The sequence below is a fragment of the Ciconia boyciana genome, chromosome 1, assembly GCF_034638445.1.
Source record: "Ciconia boyciana chromosome 1, ASM3463844v1, whole genome shotgun sequence".
Lineage (NCBI taxonomy): Eukaryota > Metazoa > Chordata > Aves > Ciconiiformes > Ciconiidae > Ciconia > Ciconia boyciana.
This window is the reverse complement of record NC_132934.1, coordinates 69,015,246-69,036,190: the sequence shown is the minus strand read 5'-3', so window position 1 is coordinate 69,036,190 and position 20,945 is coordinate 69,015,246. Positions and strand designations below refer to the sequence as shown.

Genomic DNA, 20,945 nt, shown 5'->3' with positions numbered 1-20,945 from the left:
CCTAAGATCACAGTTAAAGAATGCAACAGGAAAATGAAAAACAAATTCCAAATGAAAAAAGCACAAGACTAGCTTTAAACAAAAATTAACACAAGTATTTGCTTGGGTCCTCACAATGCCAAGCAAGCATTAATGTAACCAAATCTGCATGACTTCCTCCTTCAAACCAGACTTGAAAGCAACTCAAGACTTTGATTTTCTTGAGCCACAACAAATAGAATCCTATCTAGAGGTAGGTACTTGAGAAAATAATATAACAGGTAGAGAGATGCCAAGATAGAGCTTTGTCTAGAATGCTTGACTATAATAAAAGGCATAATGTGTAATGAGTATTTATCTGTTAAACAATAAAAAGGGATAAAAATCCAGACAAAATGATTTTAAAATCAGCATTTGCACCAAATTTCTATGTAATAGTTTCCATCAGTATTTCTCATTTCATTAAATGAAAAGGTGACCTATATGGAGAAATGCTCAATGTATATTTTGAACAGAGGTTAATTATCCTTTCAGTGTCCCCAATTCTCCTAAAACTGATCAAATTTTGCCCACTTTAAACCTCAAACGAGTGCAACAAATTAAATAAAACCAAAAGATTTAGAAGTTTTTCCCCCTACAATGTTAGAAAAAGATCTCTGTCCCAAAGTCTTTGGGCATGATTTTCTGTTCATCCATTTTTTCCCTATTAATTCTTCTCCACTGGAGGCAAAAAAGAAATCCCCCAAGCCCCAACTAGGCACAGCTGAACACATCTAAGACAGAAAAGAATAAAAATTCCACTCTGTTACACCTCTTAAAAGGTATGTTACTGAATACAGAAGGAACTACATACTGAATCACCCTTCCCATGTGAGGAGTGTGACTCAATACAAATCTGGGTATTTTTAAAGGAAGAGGCTACGTAATCCATTTAAATACCTGGGGAGAAGAAGTAACTTCAGGGAGAAGCAATGCTTCTAAAAAAGACTGCATACATATTCATTGACAAGGACAGGCTGCACAGTCAACTTCACCTAGCCAAAATGCTTTTTCTAACCAAAGGAAAATAACCAGACAAAAGAATGAAAAAAAAAAAAATCTCTTGAAAAACAATGGCAAGACTATACTTCAGGCTGACAACTTAAAAAGCTCTTAAAAAAATTTATATCAGTAAAAGAAATTAAAATGTAAGTTTTTAGCACAGATTTTTTTCTTAATATAAATTAAATACACAATACACAAATGAATTTGTACATGTATGTATATACATACACTCAAAAACCAAAATGACTTTGTCAGACTTTTATAGAAAGGAGCTTTGCAGAAAATATTCAAGAGAAGTTCAGCCAAAGAGAATGTAAACTGCTTAGAAAAATCAGTGGGAAGCAATGAGGCTCCAGCACCTTCACCCCTAAACCATACCTTGGATTACTGCCTTGGTCTCCAATCACTTGGTTTATCAAACTTCTCATTAGGAGATACAGAAGAAGAGACAAAAACATTCATTGAAAGCAAACTGTTCAGCATCTGTTACAGAGCAGTCAGAATTCTGACGTTTCTATGGGGCTCAGAAAGCACCTATAGGTAAGTGGTTCATGAGAACTTCCACTTTATATTTTCCATTTACAGGGACCTGTAGGAAGTAACTTAATGTGTCAGAAGTTGTGCTGTGAAATAATTCCAACACTCAACATATTTTAGAAATATTTTAGATCTATTTCAGTAACAGAATGCTCAGCCAAAAGGGTATGTGTTCTAATTTATTTTGCATTTTTAGAAGATACTTGATAGGATAGGGTCCAATATATAATAATTCTGTTGTAAATGTAGTTTCTATTCTTGCAAGAAAAGGTAGTCTAATATATGCTAGAAGGTTAAAACAGGACCAGAATGGTGGTCTGATGGAAGTGCAAATGAGACGTATCATTCAAAACTTGGCTAGAATTTCTGTACCGTAACTTACGGGTAAGAGAGACAAGGCTCTTGGAGGCTGTACTTTGTATTCGAACCTCTGCAGACCTTGTACTTACAATAGGGAAATCCTGGTGAACAGGATATGGGGAAAAAGGAGAGAACTGTGAAGGAGGTTCTAGTTAATTTATTAACCTATTTCATATTTATTTTTGCCTAATAAACAGATATGAATTTTGAAGTAGGCATATGTGATAGAGAATTTCAGGACTCTTGTTATCAACATATTTTACATGTAATATGTGCCTGAAAGAATATTAAATCCTGCTGAAATAACTTATAAAGATAGTGGGAGAAAGGAATTAGCATAAGAAAATACATTTAAACAATACATTACTATTACGATATTCAGTATTTTATTTTTTCTCAAAAGGCAAAGCAGAGAAACCTGCCCTGTGTAGGATAAAAAGCTATAGTGTATGAACATAGATATACCTATTTACAGGTCTACGTACTTAACCTCATTTAAAATTTCCCACTGAGAATCGTAACTTCAAAAAAGTTGATGGAAGGTGTCAAGATCAGACTGCCAACTCAGATATTTCAGTTTAGTAAATTTAGTAAATTTAGAAATTTCAGTTCAGTTAAGTAACTACTTAAGGAAGGAAGGAAAGAACAGGTAATGGCCAGTATTTAATGTGTTTATTTGCCATCACATTTTAGGGTAAGGAGTTAGAAGTTAGCTGATACTATAAAGAGAGTGCATTTAAGCAGGAGTTGATATTTGTGACAGAACAGAGCTGCACTACTATCAGCAGAAATACTATTTTAAATTCTAAAACCTACCACTTTTCAAATTTGAAGGAAATCAAATAAGATAGAGAAACATATGTTGCGGTCAGGCAGTGCACCATCTCACTCATAGAAATAGTAGCCTATTGTAAAGGCCACAATAACAGCTTCTGGTAAAAATATTTTTAGTAATAATACTAAGCAATTCCTGCCTCTAGTTCTCAGTCCTGCCCGCCCCCACAGTTTAATGCTTCCTCAGATGTGCCTCAAGTTCTTTGTGGGAATCCATGAACCAGATCAGCAAACTCGTCCACATGAAAAAATTCCTTCAAAAAACCCAGATAATTCTTAGGAATTAGGTCACTGCTCCATTTCACAGCACGGCCCCAGAAAGACCCAGGCTGGGAAAACTGAAGGGATGTGCAGTTAAGTAAGGGGATGAAAGTGAGCAAAGAGAGGAAAGGCATAAGCATCTTAGGTCAGTACACATTTGTGAACTGTGCCCTCCAATAATCAAGGCTCAAAATGCAAGTAATTCTTATATTGTGCTCCTTGAGCCAAGGACCTGACACTGCTTAACATTGATTGACACTGAATGACAGAATCTGAACTTCTGTTTCACTTTGTTCCACAAAAACGGCCTTATTCTTTCATGAAGATGGAAACACGTTTCCAGCATTGTTCTGGGAATGGTGCTGATTATGACTAAGCTGATATATAAGATAAGATAACCTCCTGCCTCCTGCTGCAGGAGAAGGGATGGTAACATGCACCAGGACAGTGAAAGAAAGTTTGTGAGCAAGACAGGGCCTTTTGTCAAAGACAACCTCCAGCAGTTTTTCCTAGGGAAGTAAAACTACCACTGTATTTCTGAGAAGGAAAAAACTTATATTTAATTCTTTTTTTTTTCCTGAGGAATAACGATAGCTTTACTAAAGTAAACTCAGATTTGGTTAATTTAGAAAAAGTGCCTGGACCCACATTTGGTTTTGCCATCTCTACTGGAAAGAACTTTATAATAGAAGTGTTTATCTGAGAAATTCTACCTTCAGCCTTATGGAGAGTACTTAAAAAGAAGTCTCCATACGCCTTCTGACCTTCAACCTAGAGGGCTGAACTCATGGGATCAGCCATAGCTGTACATAACCCCACAGCTGTAAGGAATTTATGGTAATATTGACATACAGGATTCAGCAGGTGCACCAACAAAACCAAGTGAATGTTAGAAAGAAAGAACTTGAAGAACTTGGAAGTCTTTATGCAAGACCCCCTCATCTGCTTTCTGTATGGTAGGGTTTCTGTTATACAGAACAATAAGGTTAATAAAACTATGTCCAATCCAATGGGTGCACTGTTCCCAGCAGGAAATGCCTGATTTTATTTTTGTGATAGATGAAAGAAAGAACAGGTCTAAGATCCTGAAATAAATAGAAAGCTTTAGTCAGATGGAGACATCTTGCCTTATATAGATTGTGTATTAACACAGTTAACCCCCTGCCTCAGTTAGTACACACTGCCAGGATGTTTTCAAACACTGGATCAGAGAGAGCAAGATTTTAACCTGAAACAGTTATCTGAGAACCATGAAATCCTGAGTACTTCATGGACACTGTAATTCAAATCTGAAGCCTGTAAAATAGCAGGAAACCATACATCACGAGATGATGGAGGGTAGGATTACACAACACAGGGCTACAAACCCAACATTAAATATTGGGGCAGAGGTATACACGAATGAGATGTCCTCATACCTTGAACCACTTAAAGCCAAAATGGTTGACCTCATGCACTGATTCATTAAACAGCTTCAGACAGGCAGTGAAGTGGCAGAATGGTAGAAAACAAGATAAACAGAAGGGAGGAAAGAAAAAGCATGCAATTAAAAGCAAATTATAATTAGTTTGGATAACATTAACATTTTAAAATCACATATATCATTCATATTTGGTCTAAGAATGATCCTGACCTATTATTGTTTGTAAAAATCAAAGGATTTGCCATTAGTATCATATAGAAAACAGAGCTTTGCATTTATAAACTCTAAGGCTATCTAAGGGTGTCTTTCACAATTCTACAAAGAACCTCCACAGAACATAATAAAATAAAGAGGGCATTCTTTTAAAGTAATTGAAGGAATATGAAAAGAAAAACATCTGAAGGAAAGTCTCCTCCTCACCTTGGAAAAACAGGTACTTGCCATCACTCTATTACTTGACTGTGTTTAATTGATACCAAAACAAAATCCTATTGGACAAAATGGGGCACAGCAGCAACCCCAGTGCTGACTGGAACAAGACACTCCAGTTGCTTTTCTTTCATGCCATCTTGTTGGTCATATTTTAAAAACTATAATTGGTCAGAGCTGGCAGTTTAGGTCTTCTGTTGGAGTAAGACACTGCTGTCAGTGACGGTATAGACGTTGACTTTTCCCTCTTCCGACCCTGCTGCTTTCAATCCATCCTTCTTTCTCCTCCTTACTTCTGTGCACGATACTACATCCAAATTAATTTCTTTTTCATGATGCTGTTGCCCACCATATTCCACCAATCTTTTCCCACAAATCTTACTCTTCTTGGCTCTCTTCCTCTCCTCTCAATCTCTCTCACTGATCCTTATGGCCTATTGGCCCTCAGGCTCCACATTTCCTGGCCTTGCCTCATCTTTCAGATTGTACACCCAATTCCAACTCTCTATTCGCTCTCTATTCACCAGCTATTTCCCTTTTTCACCAAGCTCTGATCTCATTGTGTGCCTCTCATCAGGCTTCGCTGGTGAGTTCTTTTGAAAAGCCTCCTTACTGCCAAACCTGAAATTTGTGCATATTCCCAAAGCACAATTCTCCTTCCGTATTCTTGTTTTAGGATGCCTTGTGTATAAATAAATCTTCACTTCTATGACAACAGTTCCCTATTTCACTAACCCAGACTTATCTCTTCTCCTCTCCATAATAAACCTGCTGCTAACAGCTCACAGTGCACAGACATCTATGAGGTGCTCATGCTCAACAGGCTAAAAGGGAGTCTTCTTTTCCATCCTGTGACTGAAATCTTCCTCATTACTTCACTTCTTTTCATCTAGAACAGAACTTTCATATTTTTGTGAATTTTGAAAGTATCTTTGACTCAAACCTCCTTTAAAAGGTTATTTTTAAAAACTTGCAGAATTTATTTTATGGAATATAATATAGGACTTTTCTGACTGCATCTATATAACTAAAGTTCTTTGGCAGGATTTCTTCTGTGCCTGGATCTATGCAAAAAATCTGTCTTGTGCAGGTTGTGCCCATTTGTGCAGTAATCTCCTTGCCTGGAGCTTTGATCATGTCAATGCTACTAGCACGCCTCTTTGCTAGTGAATCACATGTAAGCTACTCACCCTTTGCAAACTGTGCTCTACCCACCTTTCACTTTCAATACTGAGGTGACCTGTGATCATCCTCTGATATAAGCCTACATTATGTGCGCATAAAATGTGTAAATGTTCATCTTTGTGCTTACTTCCCTAACTTCAGATACTTCTAACCCCTAGAAAATTAACACATTCTACCTTCTTCAAAACCTTCCCTCAAAAAATTCCCTAAGCCTTATGCATCTTGTTCTGCGTTTCAAGCACAGACATCACAAAAGGGTGAGTTCTACGAGCTTCTAGGTGCTCAAAGAATATAAAAATGGTCACTTTGTCTTGTAACAAAGAAATTAAAACATTGTGACATCCTAGGCATCAAATCACACACTATTGTGTTTACTTTTGCATCTCAGCATAGAACCTGCTCCTTTGTGAGATATAGATTTTCCTTTCAAGGAGATCTAATCTTTGATGTGGTATTCACTACCTAGTTAACATTTCTATTTCATGTAATTTTTTAAAGGCTACAAGAAGTTTGGAAAGAAGGCATTCTTGAAAGTGAGCTCCATAACATTGCCTAGGATCTTAGGGCACAGCAACCAGAATTATCCTCAATACGCCTATCAGCAAACAGCTGAGCTTGACTCTAGCCTAAAGAGAAACAGTTACTTTCTTCCTGAAAACTTGGATCATTACTGAGATATTTGTATCTTCTTTTGAGTTAAAGTATGTGATATAAGAAACCTCTTAAAGCGTTTTAAAGTGCAGTTAGTCAGAACTTTTTTTATTTAAATAACAAAGAGAAAGAGATCATGCCATTGCAATGCAACTGACCAAATGCTCCTGTTTGCTGATTACAGTCAAGTAAGGAACAGTGAAAAACACTGAAGAGGCTCACAAAAAGCACAGTAAGAATGCCAGGTTCAGCTTCTGCTTCAAAAGCTTTATCAAAATCTCATGGAATTTTATTCACTACTTACTTATGTTATGGTATGTTTTCTTGATTATTACTTACGTGAGTTAAAATCAGGCACATACATGATTCTTCAGAGTATCTCGTCAGTGGCACAGAATCAATTCATGCATGAAAGTTTACACTTGTGGCTTCAACACACAAGTGTGTATTTTTGGCTCAAGCCAAGGGATTTGTCTCTCTATCCAGTTGTTTTGCAAGTGCAACGAGACTGTGGTCCATAAACACAACTACGCTAATAAAAATCATCGTCTTTAAATACATTCAATGAACAACACAGTGAACCGAAGTACACTTACACATAGGACGATAGCTTTGACAGGCAAGACAGATCAGAAGAGTGACTACTTAAAATAGTATTTTAAAGCTCAGGATACCTTCTATTTCTTTTTAATTTCAAGAAAATCTTACTTATGAAATACAACTTATCATGAAGGCTTTGCAGACTTTATGAGTTCTGTTACCTAATGTTGGAACAGAGATACAGGATCATCAAACAAAACCAGCTGTGTTTCACAGTAAAGCAGGGAAAATTGTACTTTACTGTCTGGTTACTTTCCTAAGAGGACTACCAGTGACTTTATAAGATTGCAGACCTGTTTCTCAGCATTGATCCTGGCTGACTCCTCTTGTGCTAGCACCATTTCCCGCTCTGCAGTTATCTGAACACTTTCTCTGAGTGCCTCTTCCAATTCTTCAATCCGATCATCCTTTTTACGTAGATTGTCCTGGAAAATGATGGGAGACTAGGTGAAGATGACTTGTTTGGAACGACAGCCTTTTAATCAACCAAGTTTTACGCCAACCAAAATGTGTTTCTCCCTCCCAAGGCGCAACTGCAGGCAAATTATCTTCACGCAAAGGAAAGAAAGATGAAGTGATGCAAGAGTAGGAGGAAGATTACAGTAAAGAGAAGGAGAAAGCTAGCAAAGCAAGACCTCAAAGCAAGAGTGCTTGCCCTCCACGTTGGACATACCACAGTCTTGTCAGATTATACAGCACTGATAAGCAAAGGTTGTTGGTAAATAAAGATTAGTAAGCAGTTCCAAAGAAGCATAGAAGCCAGAATTGGTGGGAAGGTAGCAGGCATTCAGCATTGCCCATTTGCTCACGCATTCACCAGCAGGCGTGGTAAGAAGGGAAACATAGTGCTGCAGTTTGGAATTTGCCATTTCCAGGTTAAGGGGAAGAAAAGCAAACATTAACCCGACAGAGTTTTCCATGGTTCAGATTAAGTCTTTAAGGAAGTTTTTCATAAAAAACTCTCTAGGAATTATGAAGGGTTCATCTGGGCTGTCTGAAACTCAGACATTCAAGTATCAAGATTCCCTTAAAATTTATTCTTCGATTAAGAGCATCTTCACAGTTGCCAGTTCAGATGTCCCACATATATTCAAAGACCATTGAAGAAAACTGTGTTGGTCCTCAGAAAATATACTGTTTTATTGGCTTATACAAACAGTATAACTTAGAAAAATGATATTCAAAATTAATGGTATTGTTATTTGTAAAGGAGACCCTCCTTAATTTACTATTGCTAGGAAAATAAATGTATCTCCTCCTTCTGCTGTAGCAGCTTGGACAAAAGACTGCAAAGTAGGCTGCCCTGACGGGTATATATGTATGTCTTGGATACATACATGGCTGCTTAACAAATCCATCAGAAATGAGCAGCTTGATGGAAGATTTCTGCATTTCTTGTCTTGCAGATTGTTTTAGATCATAGGGTTCAGATGAGAAATTAATGCACATTTAAGTTACCACATGGGCTTTTTAGCCATCTCAGCAGCAGTGGAAGAATCAAAAACGTTTCCCTTTTTTTTTTTTTGCATTTTGCTTTTTGTCAGATTTACCCCTTTGTCTTCTGTCCTTTTGTATTTAGGACTGAAATTTTCCACTGTTTCTCTGGAAGTGTTTCACACCATATACAGAATAAGGAAAAGATGACGGACTTGGAAAAAATTTGACCTTGCAACCTTCATAATGCAAAAATTAGTCATTGGAGTTTAAAGAATGAACCTGACTTATTCCTTAATTCCTGCTTTCTAGGACTTGGGATACATCACCGAGGATACTTGTTGTATGAACACCATTTCTGGCAGTCTCAAACTGCCACTTTCAATGAGGGTGTTCCAGCAGAGATGCAAAGCTTTATATCAGACCAGTGCAAGACCTCTGGCAAGCGGTCTTGTAGACAAAGGCTAGTATTCAACCACTAGCACAGGCAACAGTGTTTGTTAGGCTTTGCAGGCAGAGGAGCTTTCTGCTGATGGTTACTTTCCAAAGTGGATTCACAGGGCAAGTAATTGCTGGTTTCTAAAGAAACAAATGGAGAGATCTTTATTCCAAAAACAGGAGTTGCAGAACATGTTTTCATACTTTTTGAATCTTTCTGAAACACTAATAATATCTTCCAAAACTACTTCATGGTTACGATTAGCCTAACCGAAGACTCATCAAAAAGATGAATAACAAGTTTACAAAAAACTCAGCACAGAATATTAACTGTGCCAGACATGAAATATATTTACTTGCCTATCTGCATTACACAATAAATATCGACTGTACTTCTTGATATATTGTTCATGGATAGCCAAGGAAGTGTGGAAGTGTAGCTCTCCATTTCAAACAACAGAAGTGGGAATGGTTCATATGAACAGCTGCATGTAAAATGGAAACTGCTTTAAAATAATAATGCAGAATAAAAGATTCTAACACATTAGGTGTGTCTACTCTTCATCCCAGGCAAACATTTAAGAGGTGAATTCGACACTGTATTAACCTTGACACCGTATAGTGCTCTATTCAGACAGGTGAACTCTTGAAGGACAGGGGGAAGAGCAATTGATGGTACCAAAATTGATCAAGATGGTGCCACATTACCTGCACTTGAAAAGTCTGCATTCACATATAATTACTTTTCCTAAAATAATACACAAGTTAAAAAAAGTTAACTTGTTAGTTAGTTAACTGCTGCAAGTTAAAAAAAAAATCCATTGTTGACTTAGAAACAACTGCCTAGAAATGATGATCTTTTAGCTTTAGTCTGATACTAATAACCCATCCAGTAAGGACAGATTAGTTACAAGTTTTCACTTTCTGTCTCAGACAAACCTAGTTAAAAGATGTGCAAGTTTACTCTTGTAGCGGTCACAGTGTGTGTAACCCCCTTACAAAACCACACCGATGCCTGGCAGGAGTAGCAGATTGTTGCTTAGCCAGATAGCACCTCCACTAGTGCAGAATAGTCTCAAGACACTTTTAAATGATTATTTTGTTTCTAGCTCTTTGATACATGACTAATTGATCAGCATTTTAATTATTATTTTTTAAAAAACAAGCTGCTGTTTCAAACAAAACATACTAATAGAGAAAAAGTAAATAAAAGCAAACCAGCATTTGCCTTGTAACATACCAGCATGTTTTTCCAATTGTTTGGCTCTAAACTCTGAAACATGACAGGCTCATGCTGACCTTCAACCTGGGCTGCTGCTGCTTTCCTCTTTTTAGTTACATGAAGTATTCTATCTTTATTGTGATAAGCATTAAACTCTGGAGAAAAACTTCTGTTAATTATAACTACAGTTATAACTTTTTTCCTGCAGTGGCTGATCCTCTGCAGCAGTGGACTAGAGTGCAACTTGAGTTGCTTCATATACACATTAGAACGTGACACTGAGGGCAAATTTATCTTCCTGTATTTCGATAAAAGTACAGAATGATAAACAGTGGCCATCTCCTTTCATGAAGCTTATACAGATGACTATTCAGAAAGAAAGAAAAAAAATTACTTACCTGTACAGTAACTGGATTCTTCAAGATGTATTAGCTCACCAAGTATCCCCATGACCCTCCCTCCCTCTCCTCCTGAGTCCCATATGCACGAGGTTCCACGGCAGAGATGGAATTAAACTGGGATAGAGGAGATAGCCCTGCCTTTATGCTCACTGGTGGCAGCACAAAGAAAGTGAAAAACCTATTCGACACTGCGGGAGTGCCAAGAGTTCAGGCACAATAAAAATTCTTGCTACCCATATTATGATCCTGTAGCTGATTCATATGCAAAACTCATTCCAATACATGTCTGTCTGAAAGCCTGACAGGAAAAGGAGGTGTGACTGATGTACATTTCTGGGCTTTTTCTTTCACTTCAGGAAGGAAGTGGTAGGGTGTCCAAGTGATGCACTTTAAAAGGATGTATCAGTTTAATCTATCCTGCATTCATCTGATCTGCCATGAAGTTTTATGAAAGTGCATGAAATAGGATATAAGTTTTCACTGAAGCATTTAGGTTCAATTAAATCTGAGGTATCCTGGCAAACTTCTTCATAACTGTGTCTTGAACTAGACTCTCAAAGGTCTTTATGGCCTAATTTAACTCTTTGAATTGGAATTAAGGTGGATTTCGCTAGTTAACTCTTGGGAAAGATTAGTTAACAGTCTGAGAAAGCAATGAAAAGCTTCTTTTAACTGTTAAGAATATTTCTAGGACTAGCCAATCACCTAGGTAGGGAAAGATCATTTTCATATAACCCCGTAATTAATGCAATAGCACATTTTGCCTGTGTGCTTTCATAGACCAGAAGGGAAGAACACAGTACTGGAAGTGTTTTGAACTGGGAATCACTTGTTTCTTAAACAGTGAAATCATTACATCATTACAAGCACTTATTCCTGTGAACTATTGCTCTTTCTTATCATGTATTTCCTCAAGAAGCCATAACCTAGATAAAGAACCTAATGATAATGATCTCAGTCCATTCTAGAGTGAGTAAAACTCTCCCCAGAAAGAAAAATCCTCCTTTGTGAACTGACCTTCCACTAGATAAGTGGAACCTGGGAACTCAGGACTGTCAGCTGCCTCAAGTACTACTTAAAGCTTCTTCCTGGATACAAACTGTAATTTAGCTATTGATACAACAAATTCTTCACCAACATTTGGAGGCAGCCCATCTACAAATCCTAGGAATTTTTCACAGTTAAAAAATATGAGGGCCTGATTAACTGCAACTCTGAAGTGCACGCTGGTTGATTAATATGAAAAATTGAAATCTTACTAAGTTTCTTCCATAAAGTTTCCTTGCTTCCTGTATTCGGCCATAACCAGTACCAAATATGAAGAGGAAAAATTGGTTCTACTGTAGTCAGCCTATTGCTGAGGACTTCTGGTTTGCCATCTCCGGAGTCTACCAAAAGATGCCAAAAGACTCTCACTAAATTATGGAAGGTGGGTTTCTGCAGTGTTGGTTGAACTACTGCACTGCTGAACCCAGAAGGAAAGATGCTATGCCAAAATCAGAAGGCTACTCCTCAGAAGAGGACAACTGATGAAAATAAATTGATTTGTTAATTAATCTCTGCTTTTCTCTGAAAAATACTTGTAAAAACATGCAGACCTTTTTAATAAGGTCCTGAAACTTTAAGGGAATATACAATGTCATGGTACCAAAAGGTGGTATTACAGTTTCACCTGATTTCAGAAGCAATCATAGGGCCTTAAAGCTCAGGTGAACATGATGGATTCTCCTTCATTTGGTTCCACATGCTGATCAACTACTTGAAGCAGTCTCTGAACAAGAAAAGCATGCAAAATTGTCACTCATAAATGGAGAAATACCTCTTACACTGATGAGACAATACTTTGACTTAATGGGTTTTCAAGAATACACATTGGGTAAATGCTGAAGGCCAGAACACCAAGGTACATAACCCAATGGTAGTTACAATAGAATCTAGCTCAAAAAGAGTGTTTGGGGTCCCTGTGCCACTCATCTAAAGCAGGTGAATTGTTTCTCTCTCTGTATTCATTACCATTTGCTGAAGAAGATGGCAATAAAAAAAAAAAAGCATGCTGTCTTGAAGAGTGGAATAAAAGAAGACTTTATAAATTCCTGAAGAAGGAAATACCTTTAGGATAGTGTATAGCTTGGTACCAAGATGTAGCATGAACCACAAATAAACATAGATCCAATACTAAAGATTCTGAAAATAAAAACAAAGTAACAGAGAGGCAAACTACCATGTAAACAGCTGCTACTAAATATATTGCTGGGCATGAACAAAAGGTGGAGTTTATAGAATAACTACAAATGCTAATGCTAGTATCATCAATGTTGCACACAGCTGCCTTGATGCCCTCAATTGGTAAAAGAACTGAAGTATTGGAGTTTACCTGTGATGGGGAAACCTCTGTCTGTCTAGGCAGAAGCTGAATATATCCAAGTATTAGGTGTATATGAAGTCCCTGTTTCTCACAGAGTGAGCCAAAGTAGGTACAGCAACATGTATAATTATCATGAGTTCCTGAATGAAAGGAACAGTCTCGAGAGCTGAAGAGACAGAAACTGCCAAGCAGGATTTCCTCGACCTATGTTTCCTTATCTTTGGAGAGATCGGACCTGAGATGCACTATGACTATCTCATTAGGACAACATATGTCAGTATCTGGAAAATTGTATCTGCCAAGTAAGACACATGGATTGGAATTCAAGCCTGACAAGTTGCATAAATGCAGAAAGAGAACTACACGAGATAAAAGGAGAAAAACTGCGGTAGAAGAAAATCATTCCAGTAGGGGTTGAGAGGGAAGTGCAACAAAGCTGGCCACAGCACTGCATATGCCACATTGAAAACAACGAGGTACAGCAGAAGGCGATGAGTACATTCTCCTGAGTACCACAATAGAAAAAGAGAAGACGTGTACATCAGAATATGCGTGCACTTGTGGATCATCAGTTGCAGAAAGAACAAAAATATATTTATAGTAAAAAGAAAAAACGGATAAAAATTATTTCCAGACATGATACATGTAATTGAACCAGTGCATTAAAATTAGCATGGTGAAAAAAAACCCCTAAGCACGCCAACAGTTTATGAGAAATGGCCAGTGAACTTTTCTTTTGAAATAGGTAGAAAATGGAGTGGTGTTTGGACAGCATTGTCCCTTGAGTATCATTGCTGAAGCACAGGTGAACACTCAAGAGTGATGCAGGACTACAAATGATGCTGCTGACAAAAATATCTGCTCTTGTGTACACGGGAAGGGCGCACACTTTAAAAGTTATATGTATGGAAAATCACTTGAAAGAAAATCATAAAACGTGCTCAACTACAGAAGTTAATAAAATACAGAGAATACAAACAGGCAGGCAGCTGCTCTACCCTGCACAAAGTCCTCGTGGCTACCTACCTCATTAAGGAAGAAAGAAGAAAACCCCAGATAGTAAACCCCCAAATAGTAAAATATGTCTGGAAAATAACATGACAAATTTATGATGGGAAACATATTGGTATCAAGATTACTTATATAGAAGCTAACTGAAGTGGTAAGCATCTGTAAAAAAAATGCTCTTCTCTACATGCTAAGAAAATAAATATAGAACTAATTCATCCACCAGAAGTTCTGTGAACTCATTTCTGTACTTAAACATATAGGTCACAAAGAAGCAGCAAAAAAAATACAGATAAAATGGCAATGCTATACAATGACTTTAGCACTGAATAATAGCTATCACTAAAAGAAATAATTCTGAGGTATATCAAGATATAAATAATGTTCCATATGTGACATGTATAATACTAAGGGCAAAACATGCACGCATTTGTCCCCAAAATGTATTTACATGGAAAAAACCAAACCACAAATCCATGAAAACTGGAAAAGAAATGTATCAATTCTAAAGACAGACTGTAACAGATAATGCTCAGATACATATATATTACTCTTAATGGCTCTAATTTAAATGACAGGGAAGTGACAGGGGAGAAAAAAAAAATCTTAATTAAAACTTAGTGAAGAGAAATGCTTAATTTTTCACATTGTCTATTTCTTGTACACATATAAAGTGTTTAATAAAACTTGTGCATATTTCTATTATTGCCTGAAAATTGCTACAATTGTATTGTATACATTTGTATACATTGTATCCATTGTATAATGTTTCTGAACATTATACACTATGTCTACAAAAATGTGTGAACAACTCCAGCAATTCATAGTTTTTTTCTTCCAAGATATTCTATGTGTTACCACTTAGGTGTGTTAATTTCAAAAAGTGTTTCCAAAATATATAGCAGTTTTGTTCAACATCAGGCGCAATCTGAAATACACAGAACTTGTGGTAACAATAAGAAAGGATGCTAATCAATACTAGTTGCATTATACCCATCATAAAGCTCTGTAATTCCAATATCCTTCTCGGCTACTGAAGAGGAATTCCATTGCAATCTAGATTATTTATACATTTCTTGAAGGAGAATGAAGAGGAAGGAGGAGAAAAGAAAAGGGCAAACAGTTAGAGACACTATTATGAAGGCCTAAAAGGGAAAGGCAGAACTGATTATTCCTATGAGAAACTGGCAGTGTCTCTTCTTTATAGCTACCATGCTTTTGACACTTCTTTCTTGTTACTTTAAGCTTGGCACTCCCAACACGGCAATCAGTTAGGTATGTTGGTTTTGTATAGGCACTTTTCATTAGCAACAACCTAGACAGACTAAAATACCTTGCCAATACTAACAACCAGGTTTACCATTTAGCAGCTCACGCAGGGTGCCAACTGCTTTAACATTTTGCTTCAGCTGTTGCAAATTACCAGATTTGTATTTTTTAAAACCTACAGAGACCATGCTTCTATCTAACCACAGTGGGTCACTGCATGGACTATTGGAATGAGACCCAAGGCTGACAATACAGCTGTGAAAATGTTCTGAAGTAAGCAAAAGCAATAGATATCTGTAATCATTATGGGGTTTTGTGTTTTCTTTTTGTTGTTTGTTCCGGGTTTTTAGTTTGTTTTTTTTTGTTTGTTTTTTTGAGAGGCTAATTGGGGAAATGCTACTGTAAAAAGATTTCTTCTTCACACATAAATCAATACTATAACTCAAGACTCCTAAATCGATACAGGATTAAGGCAAAAAACAGTGGCAGTTTTAACTAACTGCACTATTAATACGAAGCTCAAACCCGTTCATTATTCCCTTGACACAGCCCTATTCCTCTGAACTCTCCTTGCCAATGTCAGTCCTGTCATCATCATTGTACTAATATATCACAGTAGTTGTAAGACCTACCTCTCTTTGCTCATTTTCAATCATTCAGTAAAAAAGAGCAGCGGAAGCAGAACACATGGACAGCCAGCTATAAAAGTTCACTTCTCTTGTCTTCCCTCTTTTTCATAGCTGAACATATGACAAAAATTGCTAGTGATACAACACCACTGAGGAAATGTTTACTCAGCAGTTGATGCCATTGAATCTCTCCCAGTCTCTCCATTTCGAAGGGAATTCCCGCAATCACCTCCGGTCTCATACATTCATTTTAGTCTCTGATGCCTCTTTCTTGATTTTCATCATAGTAGAGTAGCTATTGTATTTGTGCTAGGAACTGCTTCCTTTAAAGCAGCCGTCAGTTCCAGGATAGGACTAACAGTCTAGCGACACGCTATTGCTAGCCACTATTCATTTTACTTAACGTAAAAAATCCCCAACATTATTACTTTCACTCCATGCAGACGTCCTCCTATCCCTCCAACTTCAAACTAGAGATCATCAAAATGATTTCACATCAGAATGAAATTATCAATATTTCTCACACCATCTGGGAACACCCCAACCCACCCGCCATCCCCCTGGAAGCCAGATGCATCAAGTGAAGTTAATTTCAAGGAAAAGATCTGTCTTGGCACAACCTGGATTCAGCTACTAACCAAATATACACATATTAATTTAGGGAAATGTTTTGCTTAAAATATTAAAAACTGGTTTCTGTTCTCAATACCTTGGCCAGTAAGTGCACAGATCAGCTTTACCACTGTATCTGAAAGTCTAACGATACATTTGAAGACAGGAAATAAACATACTTATGACTTGGATACATATACATATACAATAACAGAAACTTGAAAAAATTTCAGCCAGAAAGGATCACGAAGAACAGAATGACTTAGGTGTGCAGCAGCAGTCTATTCATATGCACGTATGGAACATGAAACCTATTAGATACAATTAATAAGAACAGAATACTGAAAAGAATAAGTAAAAATTGGACATTTAGATACCAACATCATCAGAAAATAATGAGTTTAAAAATACGGAAATAAAGTATTTGAAAATAAAGGCTTCTTGTTACTGTCTTCAGTGTTACACTGATAGTAGCATTTAAACAGGCAACATAGCATCACAACAGTTATAAAAATTACCATTTAAATTCACTGGCATAAAAACCAAAAGGATGAGAAGTGGAAACTCTTCACATTCTGAGAGATTCTCACTTCTTTATATGAAATTCCAATTGTTTCTATAAAAGCCTGAACTAGTTCAGAGGAAAGAGAAAAATAGTTATTGTTTTTCTTTAGCCCTAAATATTCCAAAACGATAATCTATTGTTCTCAGCCTGCAAAGTTGGAAAGACTACTCCCTGGCTCTTGTCTTCACTCATTTCTTTTTCATGTTCAAGCATTTAAATTTAATATCTGTTCGAACAGAAGCTCGTCCTCATATTTACTATTTTCTTCCTTTTCTTTACTTTTCCTACTTTTGTCATATCCTTTCTGTGGTGGATGGCTCATATCGTTGCACATTATTCAAGAGGTGAATGCACTGCTGATATATCCAGTGGCATAGTCATATTTTCTGTTTTGTCATTTAATATTTCTCAACATTGTTTTTTTTAATAGTTCTACTAACCAATGAATGAAAATACTTATTTTAATTCCAAGATTGTTGTCATATGGTAATATAGCTAGATCAGAACCCATCATTGTGTACATATATTTAAGACTGTTTCTCCTGACATATATTAATATGTACTTATGTACTCATACTGAGTTTAATTTGTTATTTTATCCATGAGTTAAGAGTCATGAGATACTTGTGGAGCTATACAGGTTATCTTTAATTTAAATATCCTGAATAAATCAATAAATATAATTCAGAAATTTAGAGAAATTTAGTCTCATTTACAGAAAATACTACATTTGCCATTTTTAACCAGATACATTACCTCAGCATAAAACAATAATTGTTCCATAGCACTGAGACATAAAGACATATGCATTTATAATGCAAAAGATGTTTACAGTTTAAGAATACTCAATGGTTCTTCAAAAGGAGGAAGAGAAAAGTACCTGGGTGGTGACTGGCATGGAGAAGAAAGCTGTGCCCTAGAAGGGCATGGATAACTGTTGTTGGGACACTGAATTCCCTTAGCTTTTATTGCCTTGCTTTTCACGCCCTGCATTGGAAAACCATCTGACCTCAAAGATATCAAGACTTAGGTAGAATTCAAACACTAGCAAAAAAACCCAACACAATGTCCTAAACTGAATTTGTTGATGAATTCTAACTGCCTACAGACATTTTCTAGAATGTTAAAGAGATCGTCCTCCTTTAATCCTCAGTAAAAGACTAAGTGATACCAATATAGTTTTTCCCACGACCTGCATTCAGATCTGAGCATACCTCAAACAAAATTCAACAGCTGAAAGGACTGGCACTGGCTTTTAGCATTTTACAACCTTCTGTCAGTTATGAATACACGATTTGCAGACTAAGCCTCAATCCCAGCTAATATTTGCATATCACAGTAAGAGTAGTTGTTCTGATATATCCTATCCTAAGAGTGTGTAAATTTTAGCCAAAGAGGAAAATTTGATAGGAAAAATGATAATTAAAGACAGAATAGGCTTGTTTCTATAGAAATAAAAAAAAAGAAAAAAAGAGTAGTTTAAGGGTGACAGCAATGTGGGCAGCTTAGTAAACAAGATTAAGGAATAATACTGAATTAGAATGAAGTGAATTAGGTTTATTACTGCTTTAAATGAATGAGAAGAAATTTTTTAAGGGAAATGCTGAAGCATTTGTTGCCACAAGTACAGAACTAAAAAAAAATAAATCCATGTGTGGGTCTTTTTTTTTTTTAAATTCTGAATTCTGTCTGTCTTTAGGTCCCCACCATCACCCCATCCCCTTTCCTTTCCTATTGGGCAAAACAAGAATAGGGCAGAATAGCAATTTTATTAAACAATGAGACTATGAAATGAGCCACAGCAACTGGGCATTTTTATTCTTGGGGAGAGATGAGTTAGAAACCATTTTCAACACAGCAAGTGAAAAAAAAAAAGCGAGAGAGAGAGAGAGAGAAGGAGGAAAAAAAATCAGAAGGAAAAAATGCAAATTTATTGCCATTTCTCAGGCTCATGAAACAAGACACCAAAATGAAAAGAGAGCTGTTCTTCCCCTTGAATGTACTCCTATTGTTTTGCTTAAATCTGGCCCTCAATGTTTTCTACTCTCAGGAGAGACCTCCTCACAGGAACCACACCATGTTGTCAACAGTTACATTAATCTCTCTGACAGTTTTTAGGAAAGGAGTTTGAACTCAGATACTAATCTTGGAAAAAAAAATGCATGCAAAAAACATCTAGTGGTTAAGGTTGTTGGCACACATTCAGCTGTCCAGTCCTCACTGTACTTAGTTTCTGGCATGTCATAAAGGGTACCAACCCTGCTCTTTGCCAAACAGGCAAGAGAGTACAAATAGCAGGTTTCATCTTCCACTGACACCTAATGTTTCTGCAGAAAAGACTGGGTGAAAGCGCGTCTGGAGAATAATATTCCTGATGGATCACAGAGAAACGTTAGGATGTAAGGAGTCCTCTTTCCTCTATTAAAAACTCTCAAGCCATATAATGGCTTTCTCTCACTACAAATCTCAATTTGCAGTTAAGGAAATACTGGGATAATTGGGAGACTGCCTAATGCTAGTTGTAAATAGCAACTTTCATGACATTTTTCCAGCTGTCTGTTCAAAACTGCAGAACATTTTTACATTATATAAGACGACAGAGTCAAATGGTTCATCTTTTTTAAAGATGTCAAGGCAGTGAATACGTCTAACCTGAACATAATAAATGTATGGTAAACTAAACCATAAAGTGAAAACAAATAGAGCAGATGGCTAAGTGTCTATCCAGGGATATGCTTATCCATTCCAAATGTCAAGTCTTTTCAAGCTTAGTTTCTGTAAATGTTACGGTAACGTGTATTCTGTAAGGAGTGCTCTCTTCTGGTCAAACACAGAAGAAGGTAATTCCTTAACAATATATTTAATATCATTATGTAGAAATGACAGATTCTGTCTCTATATGAACTGCCATATCAAACCTAACAACAAGGTCATGTATTCTGATATTCAGAAATTTATATTATATTTTAGATGGAGGAAAAACATGCATCTCCCTTCTCTAATAACACAACTGAACAATTCATAAAGCAACAGAGAAATCCGTTTCTGAGACATATAATTTTCACGGTCAAAAGTATATTATTTTTGTTGTTGCTTCAACATGCAACACTGCACACATGAGAAACAATGAAGTTACTCAGACCTCGTAAACACTCATCAGAAAAAATGCCTTTACTAAAACTGGAGACAGGGCTGTCCCCACAATTTGCTCATGGCTCACAGCTTACATTGTAAGAATAGTAACACACCAAAATCTCACAAATTCAAGAAAATTAAGAAATGGGAGAGGTAAACTTATACTTTTTAAATGGTCACCCATATTACTATATACTCTGTCTGTATGCATACAGACATTGGAGAAATACAGATATCAGATTTCTATATGGAAAATTGGTATTATAAACAGACCCAGGTAAATACTCTTAAGGCTTACCATGTACAAAAGTCTGCCTTGATGAGCTTCCTTTTAGTAAATGGAGATTTTACTGTCTCGCAAAGTCCATCAGAACCAAAAGGATAAGAGATGAAAAGGACTAATATTCCTAAGAGGAGGACCTCATCTGAGCAGATGCTGCAAGACTTAACTTCATTCCTTCTTGTTTTCAAGATAATTTTCCTGTCTTCTCCTGTTTATTTTCTGGCAATCTGTTAGCAAGTCTTCATGATCTTTCTTGAAATAAAGTTGCACTTTATGACTTC

At 36.6% G+C, this 20,945-nt stretch overlaps 1 protein-coding gene across 4 annotated transcripts in view; it reads right to left on the bottom strand.

The window, feature by feature from the left end:
* The window catches only part of ERC1 (ELKS/RAB6-interacting/CAST family member 1), a 319,812-nt gene that overhangs the window by 118,440 nt on the left and 180,427 nt on the right, over positions 1–20,945 (bottom strand). For all 4 annotated transcript variants that reach the window (XM_072873069.1, XM_072873097.1, XM_072873087.1 and 1 more), the window contains one exon: positions 7,597–7,728. In XM_072873069.1, coding sequence (XP_072729170.1) covers positions 7,597–7,728 — 132 coding nt within the window. The remainder of the gene's footprint in view (positions 1–7,596; positions 7,729–20,945) is intronic.